Source organism: Monodon monoceros, unplaced genomic scaffold (assembly GCF_005190385.1).
Source record: "Monodon monoceros isolate NGI ecotype Baffin Bay Population unplaced genomic scaffold, NGI_Narwhal_1 Super_Scaffold_11, whole genome shotgun sequence".
Lineage (NCBI taxonomy): Eukaryota > Metazoa > Chordata > Mammalia > Artiodactyla > Monodontidae > Monodon > Monodon monoceros.
In genome coordinates this window covers 106,588,992-106,604,484 of record NW_021703767.1, presented here as the reverse complement: position 1 = coordinate 106,604,484, position 15,493 = coordinate 106,588,992, and the positions used below count along the sequence as shown (strand labels likewise).

Genomic DNA, 15,493 nt, shown 5'->3' with positions numbered 1-15,493 from the left:
GGAAAGCCAAACCACAGAAGCCTGATGAAAAGCTATTTTCTCTTGTGTGTCCCGTGTTTTGAACACAGCTGTGTTACAGGAAAGGGGCCTGGTCCCCCCGGCAAAGGTGTGACTGTGCCGCTCACACTCCTGGCAGGGCTGTCCACACTGGCAGAGCCAGCCCCTCTGCGGCCTTGTGCTCCCTGGGGCTGCTTCATGGGCTCCAAAGCTGGTAATGCTGTCTCCCACCTACCTCTCTTGCTGATAAATGAATTCCTGAAATACCTTTCCAGACCTTCACATCACCATAAATGCTGCTTTAAGGAAGGACAAATGGTGGAAGTAAATGAACAGCAGATGGAACGTAAATGGTACCACATGACAGACTTAACTTCTTCAGTAAGAAGAGGGGCAAAAAACCGAAGCCCTTCCTTCCCTACACATGGAGGAGTAACAAGAACCACAGCTACTGCCACAAATGGTTGTTCCAATTTTCTTTTTATACAAGTGACCACCCTAGACCTCCCTAGATTGAAAACATATACATGTTTTTTATGAAAACTCTGGTTACCTTGGTGGGGTGAAATTGCATTCAGCTTTTCCTAAGCAGGGGGCAACACTGACCAGAACATCACATGTTTTTAATTATGGTCCTGAACCTCCTTATGTGCATTTTTCGAGCCAACAGTTGCTCTCAAAGAATCAATTTCTCTTTGTATAAACATATCTTGCCTTAAAAAGTGGGAGCTCTTGTAAGCACTTTTAAGACTCTATTTTCCTTCCACAGTGCATAGGCTCTGAATATTAGCTCTGTCAAGTTTGGGGGAGACTGGAGGGTAAACAGAAAGATGCCTAGCACTTCAGTGCAGGACTTCAGGTGTGGAGGTGTGGAGAGGCAATGTGAGCTGTAGCAGGGCAAAAGAGAGAAGGTCACCATGGGCATGGGTGGGTGGGGAAGACCTCCTGGGGAAGGGATACCAAACTGGAGTCCTGGATAAGAGCAGCCTTCAGTGGGAAGAGAGGCACAAACAAGGCATTCTATTGATAGGAGGTAATAATAAAGGTTAGTGTGGTATCACTTTGGGGAGGAACAGGCAAGTCACCCCTGACATTCCTTTAAAATTCCTTTATTAATGAAGTACTGTGAACACTGTAAATCTTGTACACACTACAATTTGAGATACACTGGACTACACTAAAGGAAGAAATGAAAGAAAACTCTATGAGCTGATGTCTGGGCATTTACACTATTGCCCCTCGAAGAACTACCATGAACCTAGAGGTGAGTAGGGGCTGGGTAAAGAATTTTACTTTGGGGACTTCCCTGGTGGCATAGTGGTTAAGAATCCACCTGCCAATGCAGGGGACACGGGTTCGATCGAACCCTGGTCCGGGAAGATCCCACGTGTCGTGGGGCAACTAAGCCCGTGCTCCACAACTACTGAGCCTGTGCTCTAGAGCCCGCAAGCCACAACTACTGAGCCCATGTGCCTAGAGCCCGTGCTCTGCAACAAGAGAAGCCACTGCGATGAGAAGCCGGAGCACCGCAACGAAGAGTAGCCCCCGCTCGACGCAACTACAGAAAGCCTGCACACAGCAAGGAAGACTCAACGCATCCAAAAAAAAAAAAACCAGAATTTTACTTTGTTCTTGCCCATCCACAAAGTTTTCTCCACTATGCTTTAGTATGAAGCCTCTGTAATCCTAATATATATTAAAAGATGTTGTTGTTGTGACGATGTAACAATATAACATAGTAAAAGCTCCCAGAGCTGAACCCATCACATGGTAGGAGCTGGTTAAAAGCTTGATCAGACTCAGAAACATGGCCTTCTCTGAAAAGCTGGAGAGAAGAACCTGGCTCCCTGCTCTCTGCAGTTTGGCTGTGGACTCGGTAAAGAGCCATCACTCCTAAACTCTCGGGCTGTGCCTTCAGAGACTGTGTATCACACCAGGGTTGGGTTCTGATGTGATTCCCAGATGTCAAGATGGGAACTCTGGAATGACAGGTTGCAAAGGGTCTCACAGTTGGAAAAGGGTCTCTGCAGTCCATGTTGCTTTGCTATACATTCCAGACACACATTGACTCAAATCCCCTGTTCCACCCTGTCATCCACTTCTTTGATGTTCAATGCATGAAATTTAGAATAAAACAAAACTCTGGGGTGACTCCAAGGAGGGGAGATGTCCTGGAGTCCTTTCCTTGTGAACATAATCTCCTTATTCTATCTTCCCTTCATTCTCTCCCACATACTGTTGTTTCATTTCCTTCCCTCCACTGTGTCACTGCTTTCCATTTACAGGTTTCCCCTGCTATCTGAGCATTCCTATGAAGCCTTTCCTAAGCTGAAATGGGTATAAGGTGAAGAAGCAATTACCTTTTTTTTGTAAAAGTGAAAATCCTCTTTGGATTTCTTTCTGTTAGCAAAAACAGACACAATTGGCCCTCCATATCCCCCCTTCCACACCCTCAGATTCAACCAACCACAGAATGAATTCTGAATTTTGATCTGCCATTGGTTGAAACTGAGGATGTGGAACTAGCCTATACAGGGGCCAACTGCGCTACACCATTTTATAAAAGGGACTCGAGGATCGATGGATTGATGGCTTTTGGTATCCGAGGGGTCCTGGAATCAAGACGACTGTACTAATGTAGGTCTTCCCTCAAAGCAAAGGAGCGTAAAGTGAACTTTTGAAAAGTGAGGGATACCTGTATCCCGAAATCAGATTTAAACCTACCGAATAGGTTTTGACTATATTTTACCTTCCATTGCCTACCCCTCACCTCCCACCTGATTCTTAAAAACAAAGAATAAACACAGTCTCATCACTACTATCACCATCACCACCAAAACAACCAAAGAACATACACCCATTTAATCAAGCCAGAGGTTAATGCTTTGTGTTAAAACTTTTCTTAAAGGTAACTTTCTCCCCCATGACTTTGATGGCTTTGGCCAGGGTGTGAAAGCTGGATCTGAGGGAACTGTTACCCGCCCCCCAGGCCTGGGACTTAGGGCTGTGTCAGGTGCCCTTTCTCCTTTCCCTCTGCTTTCCCCTTGTGCCTTCTTCCTGGCCCCTCTTTCTCCCTACCTTTTTCTCATTTCTCCTATTTACCCCCCCCACCCCTGCTTTCTTTTCACAATTTCCATCCCTCAAACCTTCCATCCCTAGTTGGGGCCAAGCCTAACCTCCTACTAAGACCACCAGTGACAAACTGTCCCCAATTCTGTGGTCCCTGGCACCACAAGCATTGGCAAAGGTGTCTTCTAGTCCAAGGATCACTGACTGCTCAGCCAGCACACAGCTGCCAGGAGCCACCCTCTCTTTCCCCAGCTTCCCATGGGTCCCAGCAAGCAAATGGTTCAATGGTTAGTGGCCACCCAGCAGGCTACTTAGGGCTCATACAGTTGTGAAAGGTATAGAGCTTTTCTCCTATCTTGACACCCTCTCTTTTTTATTTTTAAAAATGTTTGAATTAATTTTTATTGCAGTACAGTTGATTTACAATGTTGTGTTAGTTTCTGCTGTACAGCAAAGTGAATCAGTTATACACATACATATATCCACTCTTTTTTAGATTCTTTTCCCATATAGGTCATTACAGAGTATTGACTAGAGTTCCCTGTGCTATACAGCAGGTTCTTATCAGTTATCTATTTTACATATAGTAGTGCATATATGTCAATCCCAATCTCCCGGTTTTTCCCTCCCACCCCTTCCCCCTTGGTAACCGTAAGAAAAATAGAGAACACTTCACGAATTTGCATGTCATCCTTGAGTAGGGACCATACTAACCTTCTCTGTATCGTTCCAACTTTAGCATATGTGCTGCCAGAGCAAGCACCACCCTCCCTTTTTTAATCCACAATTGCTGTTATCTTTCTTTTGCTTCTCCAGAATTAATTTCAAAATCTAAATGTTTTGCATGGCTGTCCTGTTAGTCAGCCTCTGGTGGTTTATTATCTAGATAAAAACATTCATCCTGAAATACAGGAACAAGAAAAGTGCAAGTGTGCTTACCTGGTGCATCAAATAAAAAATCACCCGATTAATTCAGTCATTTGGTGCAAAGGAGGCTCCCGTCTCCTCCAGTTTTTCATTCTCTCTAGGATGCTAATTGTTTTTCTTTTGATAGTCTTGTAATTTTGGCCTGAAGTCTAAAATCTGGCCTGCTGGGCTATGTGTCAGATTTGTAAATTAGATGACATCTGTTTTGAATTTAATCCATCTTTAATTTTCTTTTGAGCTCTCTTCCCTTATTCATTTCCCCTTCAATTGTAAGGATCAGACTTTGCTGGATGCTTTAGACAAAAGTGTGGACCTTTCTGCTTTGTGGGGCACAGATTAAAATTACTGAAGCTAAATGGTCACAATGAAGGCTATTCAGAGAAAAGATGTGGGGAGAGAAGCCTAGCAACCATCCTAGAGAGGATGAGCAGCTAATACAAAAGCCTGGCTGTCCACACCAGCCTTTTTGAGATTCCCACCGAATACTTACAATCGATTAGAAGGAGACTGACAGAGAGGGTTGAAACGGGTGAAGTATTTTGAACTGAGAGAGGCTGAGGTGGTGGCAATGGTGGTGGTGGTGGTGTATGTGAAGGGAGTGGTGACCTTTCATCTCTTCACATTTAATTTTTTCTTTGTTTTTTCCCCTCAGAAAAATAATAAACGGAGGAGAAATGCATTTTCCTAATGCAGACTCATATTTTGACAGTGAGACCTCATTTTTTTCTCCTGTCTACATATCTCCTAAATTCTTCTTTTCATGTGGAAGTTGTTTATTGCTACTTGGACTGGGCCTGCGTATTAAGAATCATTTTTCCTGTCAGAATGCCTAATGTGACACCCTTGTATAACATGTTTCTCCTTTATACAAACCCTTTTTCACACATATAATCTCATGGAGAGTCAACTGGCCTCTTGAAACTTTGTCTGTGTAGAGGCAAGAAAGAATGGATAGACTGCTGGCGAGAATACGCGCCCGAGCTTTCACATCTGACGCACACACCGGTCACCACTGGAAGAAGAAATGAGCAGGCTAGCTGAGCACAGAATGTAAGGTGGCTCCCCCGAACACCACCTGTAGAAGCTCTAAACTGAAGTTCCCCACATCATGAAAATTGCCCAACAGTGACTTTGTGCTTGCACACAGATGACAAATCATCCCTTCATGATGCTGGCTTTGGATTTTTTGGATGCTGCCATGTGTAGGCTGCTGCTAGGCAGGTCATGGGGTCTGTGTAAATGCTGTTTTTAAATGGAATACGTAAATAGCAGTGGTTCTCAACTGGGGGTGATTTTTGTCTCTAAGGGGACATTTAGCAGCGTCTGGAGACATTTTTGGTTGTCACAGCTGAGGGGGAGGGTTGCTACTGGCATCTGGTGGGCAGAGGCTGGGGAAGCTCGTAAGTACTGTAGAATGCACAGAACAGCTCCACAACCAAGAATTATCTAGCCCAAATGTCAAGAGCACCAAAATTAGAAACCCTGGTATTATAGGCATCTATACTAGACATTGAACCAGGCAGCAACAGATTTTTATATGCTCAATCAAAACTATGGTGTTGAGAGAAAAGGGCACTTGCTATCTGGCTTCCTCAGATGAATAGCTATTGTTGACTTTGATGACCATCTTGGGCATAAAATATTCTCTGTGTGGAGTGGGCCAAGAGGTCCTCCAGATGGGCTCCCCTCCTGCTACGTCTTTGCTCGGTTTTCAGCATCCTCTTCCATATGTATGTGGTCACTCAAGATAGATATCTTTGGGTTTTCATTCACTCTCCTCCCCTTCTCCTTACCCCACCTCTCACCAATAATCGATTCTTCCTAATTCCAAGCTCTCTCACTATAAAGATCTGTCCTGACTTCTTAGGTTCCCCACCTCTGATTTAGCCCAGGCCTCGCACACCATGGAGGGAGCCTGCTGCTAAGCCCGCAGTAATAGCACCCTGGCCACTCTCTCTCTTGCCAGCCTGCAGCTCCAGCCAGATCCATTCAGGGCTCCAGCACGCCAGCCACTTCCTCATCCACCTAGTCCTTTAGTGAAGAAATATTTACTGAGTGCCCGCTATCTGCTGATTACTGTGCTAGGAGCAGTGTTCATTCCCGGGATTAAAATCTTTCCAAGCCGCCATGTCGCTTACAGGACAAACTCCTTGCTTCTCTGAGAATCTGCCTTTGACCTAACTTTTCAGTTCACTCTCCCACCCTCCACTGATGTATTCACTCCAGCCACGATGAACGAGTTGCTTTTCGTTAGTCTGGGTCACACACTCTTAAGCTCTTTTATCTTTGCATGTGAGGAGTGTCCTTTCTGTTTGGAGTATCCTTTCAATGCTTATCTGGGGAACTTTCATTCATACTGCGCAACTTAATCTGGTACCTACGCAGATGCCTGGCACATGGAAGCTACTCAATAAACATGGAATGAACTTAAATTTCACCTTCTTTGTGAAACATTCTTCGTTTCCCTGGCTGTATGTCTCTCATGCCTGCTATACGCACTTCCATTAACCCCATCACATGCACTGACTGTGAAACCTTTGAGGAACGGTGTTTTATGTCTTACGTTTTGTTTTATATCTCTTGGGACCTCCAGGCTCTGTGCCATGCTGGACATAAAGTGGACCCTTGTGACTAAATGTTCACTATTTTGTAAGGATGGCTTCTCGTGTTTTTGGAATGCTGTTTCAGACTGAAAATGATATGCATCATTTGTTAGCCCCAAAACTCACAAAGTCTGATGCTAGTCTCAAATGTGCCCTGCCCCTTCTCCATAAATGAATACCTTCCAGTGCATAGGATCTGAAATTTGAGTCCATCTTTTATCACTTAGTTACTGTGTAACCTTGGGAAGAGATTTAACCAGTCTCTGAGCCTTTGTTTCTTCTTCTATAAAATAGGAATGATGATAATTGCCCTTCTTACCCCTTAGGGTGATCATGAGAATCAAATGAGATGATGAATTTGAAAGTACTTTGTAACTTCTAAGGTCATAACACTTTCCAAGTGCCTCCTTATTCAAAATGTAGCAAAACATAATAAAACCCCTCCCTCAATCTTGCATGGTCTTTATTTTTTTCCACAAACTTCTTGAAAGGACAAGATTTGTTTATTGTATCTATCTTCTCCCTTCAACCCCAGGCATCCTGTCTTATGTCCAGCCATACCACTGGCAGCTCACTCACTACAATCATCAATAATTTTCTAATTGCTAATATCTGTGGACACTTTTCTGTCCTTCCTTCATTTGACCTGACTCCAGTCTGCCTCTGCCTGAGATGTTCTCTGCACTGGGGCCAGAGTGAGCTTCCTGAAACATGGATTCTGATCATCTCCTAACATGTAAAAACCCACCATGATTCCTCACAGCCTCCAGGATAAAATTCAAACTCCTTAAGAAGGTCTGTCATGTCCTGCATCATCTGGTCCCTGCCTACCACTTCATCAGTGTTACCTAATGTCGCTCTCCTTATTACACACATCCTAGCCAGACAAAATGACTTCTGTTTCCAGAAAGTGCCGTGCTCTTTCACATGCTGCCCCAAAGCCAGCCTGGTACAATCTGGTCATCTTTCAAGACTTGGTTCAAAATATCACCTCTTTTGGGAAGCATTCCCTGATCTCAGCTTCCCATTCCTCTCCATTCCATGAATAAGTAGGTACCCCCATCTCTGTGTTCCCCAAACTCCTTGACAGCATCATAATCAGCATAATCTTCCCACTGTTCTCTAATTACCCACTCAATATTTACCTCCTCGCTAGACAATGAGCTCTTTGGGTAAAGGAACATGTTTTATCTCTCAATATGTCTAGCTTTTGGCAGGGTTCCTGGTACAGAGTAAGCAACTGTTAAATGCTTGTTAAATAAATAAACGAGTTCTACAAACATTATTATTTGCACTACATTCTTTTTCCCTTACCGTATTTTTTACACTTTTTTTAGGATTGTTTTGGTTACATTCTGGTTTTCACAGATTTAGAAAAAATTCTGGCAAATGTCATAATTTGTTCAGAAGTTACTCTATGTTGAGATAGTGAGTTTGGCTTTCTTTGGGAACTTTTATGCTTACAAAAGAAAACATAGCCTTTTGTGCTATGTCTCAGTGGGTGTACAACAGATCCTGAGGTACCCAGGGATCCCTGCTCACCTGTCACTTCTGGCCTTGGTGGTTTCCAGTTGTCGCATAAGGAGCTTGGCAATGGCAGTGAAGCTGTTGCTCATGCGGAAGATGTCTCTGCTCTGAGGGCCCAGGATGGAGGAGAAGGTGTCCGTGATGCTCTTAATCTCCAAGAGGAGAATATGGTGAAACGAGTGCTCCATGCTGGCCAGCTGACTCACCAGGAACGGCAAGCAGCTCCTGGCTCTCTCCTGCCAAGAACAATGGAGAACGTGTACAACTGTTGGCGGGGATGGAAACTGCTGCAGCCACTATGGAAAATAGTACAGCAGTTCCTCTGAAAATAGAACTACCCTATGATCCAGTAATCCTACTTCTGGGAATCTATCCAAAGGAAACGAAGTCATTATCACAAAGAGATATCTGCACTGCCATGTTCATAGAAGCATTATGTACAACAGCCAAGACACGGAAGCAACCTAAGTGTTCATTGACAGACGAATGGATAAAGACAATGTGGCATATATATATAGAATGAAAAGTTATTCAGCCACAAAAAAGAAGGAAATCCTGCCATTTGTGATTACATGGATGAATCTGGAGGGCATTATGCTAAATGAAACAAGCCAGACAGAGAAAGACAAATACTTTATGGTATCTCTTATGTGTAGAATCTAAAAAAAGAAGTCAAACCCAAGAAACAGAGGCTAGAAAAGTGGTTGCCAAGGACTAGTGGGTGGGGGGGGGAAATAGGGAAAAGTTGGTAAAGCGTATAAACATTCAGTTATAAGATGAATAGGGTCTGAGGATCTAATGTATAACATAGTGACCATAGTTGATAACACTGTATCATGTAATTGAAATTTGCTAAAACATATGGGATAATGGATGGGTTAATTAACTTGATAGGGGGAATCCTTTCACAATGTATATGTATATCAAATCATTTGTTGTACACTTTAAATATCTTATAATTTTACTTGTCAATTATACCTTAACAAAGCTGGGGTGGTGGTGGTGGGGAAGAACGATGAAGAATTAAGGTCTATATTGGTTAAAAAAAAAGTCAGAGTCCCATGACCTGCAGATGACAATTCTATGGGGAGTTTACTTAGAGAGCTAGCTGAAGCTAACAATGTTTCATTCATAATGCCTCTTAATTGGCTTCTTTGAGGTTTTTTTTCCTGATTTCCAAGACAATTTAAAAAAAATAAATAAAACCTTTTTCCTGTTACTCCTTTCTTAAAAATATGTAGTCTCATGAGCCTATCTTGCCAGGTCCAAATCTCTCAACCGTCATTAATGATCTGACCCCCACATTCACCCTTCCCAACTCTGGTTCCTCCTTGGGCCAAGCCTCTATGCCTATGACTCACTAACTCCATGTGGACAGGGGAGGCCTGGTCAACGGCACCCCCCATCCATCTGCCTGTCAGATGATGCCATGTACCATAATGGTATACCTCCTCTCCACAGGACATCCTCTCTCATTTGTTCACTTTAAGCATTTGTCAGCATGTTACAGATTTTATGTGCCTGGTCGAATGAGTAGATTCTATCACTCAGCTTTAATCAAGTTAACTCTCACAGTTGACTTAAATACGTTCCTTCAAAAAACTGAAGATGAAGAACAGCATGAATAACTCAGGCGTGAGTGAATAACAAGAAAATGGCTTAGCTGACTTGTCTCTTATACCTATGATAAATCCTCTCATCAGTCATATTATGAGGTGACATGATTTAATCCAACATGATTGGAAGTTAGCCAAAAAATTCAAAATTATCAAGAACGTTATTTGAAATGTAGATTTATGCCCAATATAATGATATACCATTAATAAACAAAAATAATTAAAAATATGCTTATTTTATCTTTAACTGCTCTTTTAAAATCTTATTTTTTAATGTATTTAAAAACTTTCATAACGGTAGTATAATAGACCATATGGGGGCTTCCCTGGTGGCGTAGTGGTTGAGAGTCCGCCTGCCCATGCAGGGGACACGGGTTCGTGCCCCGGTCCGGGAAGATCCCACATGCCGCGGAGCAGCTGGGCCCGTGAGCCATGGCTGCTGAGCCTGCATGTCGGGAGCCTGTGCTCCGCAACGGGAGAGGCCACAACAGTGAGAGGGCCGCGTACTGCAAAAAAAAAAAAAAAAAAATAGACCATATGTATAATTATAAATAAATATATATTGGAGGCTGATGCTCAAAATCCTTTTAAGTGATAGGTGCGCAGGTGTAAATTACTCTTCTAGCTAGGAATTCCCCTGTCCCCTTTGTTCTAGCATTTGGGGCCTTCATTTCTTTCAAGATGTAACTTCTTTCTCCTCCATGAAGCCATTCCCAATGACCTCTTCTGTCTGAATTTTCACTGTATTATCAACTCTTTTAAAAAATCTTTTTAGTACTTGATTGCATTTGATCATTTGTTTACTCGTGCTTTTATTGCATGCCTGTAATATGTCTGTGCTAGATACTAGATGACAAAGGTGAATGAGAAGTGGTCTCTGCCTTTAAGGGACCCACAATCCCCCCTTCCACATATAATTCCCTAACGGTTACATGTACCACTCAAGTCTCCTAAAGGGGCCACTTCTCATACATCAATCATCAGCCAGGCACAGAACTGAGCCTGCAGTGTCTACACTCGGTGTGTATGTCTTGATTCACTGATTTAAGCAAACCTTATACGCCAAGGCATGACTTTACAAATAAAGGTATGTAGTTGCAAAAGAATTCTGTACTTTAAAAGAAATATTTATTACAGAACAGATTGCAGTAGTGAACTTCCCTAGTCTTTAATACTTAACTTGTTTTTCAAAGAGTCCATGTACAATTGCACTGGAACACATCTCTTGGGGAAGGGGGTACATCTGCCATCAATCCCTTAATAACTATTTGGTAAGAACCCCTAGGGCACAGTGCTCTGTCTGGATATGTGGGACTAAGGCTAGCACTTCAGTGAGCTGGACAGCTAATTGAAGAGATATTTACTCATTGAAGGATAACAATATTAGAGGAATGAAAAATAAACACCATTGGAACAAGTTCCTTGATAGCCCATTTTATACTTTGGCTCATATAATTGTCAGGCTGCAGAAGGACACCTAAGTACTCTTGAGTCTAATATTTTTTTCAACATAGATGCTTTCATTCATGCAAGGGCTCTGTACGTGAATTCACGGTGTGCAATGCATCACAGGGACATTTTCCCTTCCTCATTTCAAGGCAAAAGCTGGATGTGAGGGTCCCTACCCTGCACCAGACACTGTTTTAGAAGCTAGGAACATAGCGCTGAAGAAACAAGATAATCTCTGCCATGATAATGAGGCAGACAGACAATAAACAAAATACATGTGTAAAATACAGAGTGTGTTGGATGGAGAAATGTACCTCAAGGGAAGATGAGGCAGATTAGGGAGACCCACAGAGGGGGGTTAATGTTAAATAGTGTAGTCAGGTCAGATTTCACAGAGAATATTACATGTGAATTCAGCAAGATTTTAGGATCTAAACCCAACAGTCTCAGTAACCACAGAAAACAGTTACAGCAAAAAGTGTCCTGACTGACAAAGGGAGGTTGGAAGAGATAAGAAAAGGGACAGGGGAGATGTGGCACTTTACTATGGAGAATGCGATTTCAAATTTCAAGTAACTTCCTCAGCTTCAGCTTCAGGTTCCTCTTTAGCAGTTTTTCTTAGTCAGTCCACAAACATTTCATTTGCTTACCTAAGAAGTGTCCCTACGGTTTCATTAAGAGCCCTTTTTTGAAAGCACGTGTCTTCCTAAAGGTGAGGATGGCTGTGTGTGTACTTGCTGAAATCAACACAATTCTGGATGATTTTGTGGAAGCCAAATTGAGCTGAAGGAAAAATTAATCACAGTGTGGGAACAAGAAAAGTTATAACTGCTCTGGAACTAACACATGAAGCCTAGCCAACCTCACATCGCTTGTTCTGAAAACTTGGATCATGCCCATGTACCTCACAGGGGTAACAGATGTGATTCTGGATTAGAAAGTGTGATGTCAGGGTAAGAAGGGGTTTAGGAGATTCTGATTTCTTTCTTGGCTCCACAATATTTCATCTCTGGGGACCAGTGACTGCATTTTTCTGCTTTCAGTCATCCCACCGTGGGGACAGGGTCAGCAGCACCTGTGTGCCTTAATGGCAAGCCTGACCTCATCCCTTCTGACATAAATTGATTATTTAATATTAAAATAATAATAGCTGACCCACAGAGAACACTTAATCTAAGTGCCAATCCTATTCTATACGATTTTTATGTATTTATTCATGCAATCCTCCCAATAATACTGTGATCACTGCCATTTTATAAGAAGGAAACTGAGGCACAGATGGAGGACTAACTCACTCAGGTCACACTGACCCCCGTGTCTCTAAAGCTGTGTCTTCTCTGGCTATACTTCCATCCCTCCCGCCCCAAATCCCAAACCCACCCCTGCACGTATCTTCCCACTCCTGTCTCCTGTCTCTTGTTCATCATCAGTTATAGGATCCTTTTCACTTTATTTTGACTGAGTGGTGTAAATATCATAAATACTCTGTAAATACAAAATAGACCAGCAGGTCTCAAACGTTTTGGTCTCAGGAACTTTTTACTGTCTTAAAAAGTTACAGAAGACACCAAAGAGTTTTTGTTCATCTGAGTTATATCTATTGATATTTACCAGTTATTAAGTTAAATAAAAGAAATTTCAAAAAATGTCTGGAGACATTTTTGGTTGTCACTGCTGGGGGTGTTAGGGGGGACAAGCTGGTCGTATCTACCGGGTAGAGGCTGGAGATGCTGCTAAACATCCTACAGGGCATAGGACAGCCCCCCGGAAACCAAATACCAAAATATTTGGCTCAAAATATCAACAGGGCCAACCTGAGTTAAGTGAAACTGGCTTTTTGTTTGTTTGGTTTCTTCCCTGCAAACATGTGGTGGTGAAGGAGTCGATGAGTACATTTTGGTGCCACTGTCTTGATCTGTGCTAAGGCACTGGCAGTTTTACCCATCATCGCTTTTGTCCTTTCAGTGCAAATGTCAACACAGTGAAAAAGGTCAATGATATGTGAGTATTAGTGTGAAAATAGCTTGGACCTCGCAGATCCCCTGAAGGGGTCTCAGGGGTCCATGGACCGCACTGGGAATTGATGAACTAGAATCAAAGGTCAGCAAACTGTTCCTGTAAAGAATCAGAGAGTAAATATTTTTGGCTTTACGGGCCATGTGGTATCTGTTATGGGAAAACAGCTACAGACAATAAGTAAATGAATAGGTGTGGCTGGATTGGGGTCACAGGCAGTGATCTGCCTTGGTCATACCATTCATTTTTTTTGTGTTATTCATTTTGTTTGTAAAATACTGCTACTATTATCTCATAAAACGCCTCTGTTATTCTTTGTTAGGATAACAGAATGTAAATCAGAAAGCGGCCAAAAATGAAAATGTGGGTGCCTGGTTATGGTGATGATTGTTTCCCTCTATTAAGCATCCACTGTGTCCCAGGTACTTGGCATCTGCTTCCTCACTTAATCCTCATGACAACCTTGCAAAATGGTAAGAGGATGAAGAAACTGATAAGAGGGCCAATCACTGGACCAAGATTACACTGGTAATACGAGTCTTGGTAGCAGACACAAGAGTGAATCAAGATCTGCCTGATTTCAGAGTTTGAATATTTCCACTTTGGCTAGGCTGTAAAAGATGGCTTAGTGCAGCCCTGTCTGCTGCTACCTTCCTGTCTTCCACCCACAGCGGGTATCAGCAACTGATTTCAGCGTTCTCTGCTGAACTTTCCCAAGACCCTTTCTCAACACTATGCTCCTTGTGAGAGGGTCTCAACCCTGGCTGTATGTTAGAGTCACCTGCGAAGCTTTTAGAACAATTCTAATGCCCAATAATTCCCCTCTCCCCCCCCGCCCCCATTTCTATTTAATTTCATTGTGATGGGTGGGGTCCAGGCAGAGGAATTTTTAAAACCTCCCAAGTAATTCTAATAGAGAGCCAGGGCTGAGAATCACTAGTCTATATAGAGTTCCAAATCTCTGAAAGTTTGAGAATTTGCTGATTTTAGGAAATGTGGATTTGGTCCTAAAATCCATACTTTTCTCTCTGTCCTTTATCAATTTACAAAAGAGTTAAAGAAAATAATTTATTTTGCTGCCTGAATGAAAATATTTTATTTACTGGGCATCTGTTATTCTTGCTTTTTTACTGGGCCATTTCATTGTTATTTTTTCATAATTCAACCCTTAGACGTCTCCACACACCAAAAAGACACTTGCAAGGGGCATTAGGAATGTAAATCAAATGAGCTTGTTAATGCTTTCTCAGTGAAGCTTTGCCAGGGAGAGCTCAGCCTTTACTTAGGAGCCCTCAGAAGCCTGAGTGAGGCCAGCAGTTGCTTGGTGGTGTATTTATTCCATGAGCCTCTTTCCTAATGATGGTGGGGTTACTAGCTTCAGAGCAAGAGCTGAAGGGTTAGTATGGGCCCCTCCTCCACCTCAATTACTCTAGAGCTTCAAGAAACTCTAGAGTAGGGGAGCCAACTCTTTCTGATTGGTCCTGGGATTTTCCTGGTTTTGGCATTGAAGGTTCCAAATCCTGGGAAACTCTTCAATCGAGGGCAAATTGGGACAGTTGGGCACCCTACTCTGGAGTCTGTGAGAAGGTGGGAAATTATTTCAGCTCGGAGGACTCTGCTAGACAGCCTCACACTGCTGGTGAATGTGATGATATATCACTGTCTGTCTCTCTATATATATGTGTATGTGTGTGTGTTGTGTGTATGCGTGTGTTTGTGTACACAGAGTCTATTATTATTATTCATAGTAGCTATGTTCTATAAAGTCATTTCAAACACTGAATTAGCAAATACTGAAGCATTGCTTCTAGAGCAAATATAGAGGTAGGTTCCTGAAAGTCTCTGGTCACACATTTTCATCAACTGATCAATACATAACCTTGTTTTATGTGTGTTTCTATCTAAAGACCTCTTCAGATGAATGGATAAAGAAGATGTGGTACATATATACAATGGAATATTACTCACCCATAAAAAGGAACGGAATTGGGTCATTTATAGAGACATAGATGGGCCTAGAGACTGTCATACAGAGTGAAGTAAGTCAGAAAGAGAAGAACAAACATTGTATATTAATGCATATGTGTGGAATCTAGAAAAATGGTACAGATGAACTGGTCTGCAAGGCAGAAATAGAGACACAGATGTAGAGAACAAATCTATGGACACCAAGGGGGGACAGCCGGGGGGGGGATGGTGGTGGGATGAATTAGGAGATTGGGATTGACATATATACACTAATATGCATAAAATAGATAACTAATAAGGACCTGCTATATAAAAAAATAA

At 42.4% G+C, this 15,493-nt stretch overlaps 1 protein-coding gene and 1 non-coding gene across 8 annotated transcripts in view; both read right to left on the bottom strand.

Moving 5' to 3' along the window:
• The window catches only part of VEPH1 (ventricular zone expressed PH domain containing 1), a 278,619-nt gene that overhangs the window by 165,184 nt on the left and 97,942 nt on the right, over nucleotides 1–15,493 (bottom strand). For all 7 annotated transcript variants that reach the window (XM_029214795.1, XM_029214797.1, XM_029214798.1 and 4 more), the window contains exon 7: nucleotides 8,139–8,359. In XM_029214795.1, the coding sequence (XP_029070628.1) occupies nucleotides 8,139–8,359 (221 nt within the window). The remainder of the gene's footprint in view (nucleotides 1–8,138; nucleotides 8,360–15,493) is intronic.
• LOC114891401 lies at nucleotides 3,723–3,829 on the bottom strand. The gene has a single exon (XR_003792508.1). It is a non-coding gene; the product is annotated as a U6 spliceosomal RNA (small nuclear RNA).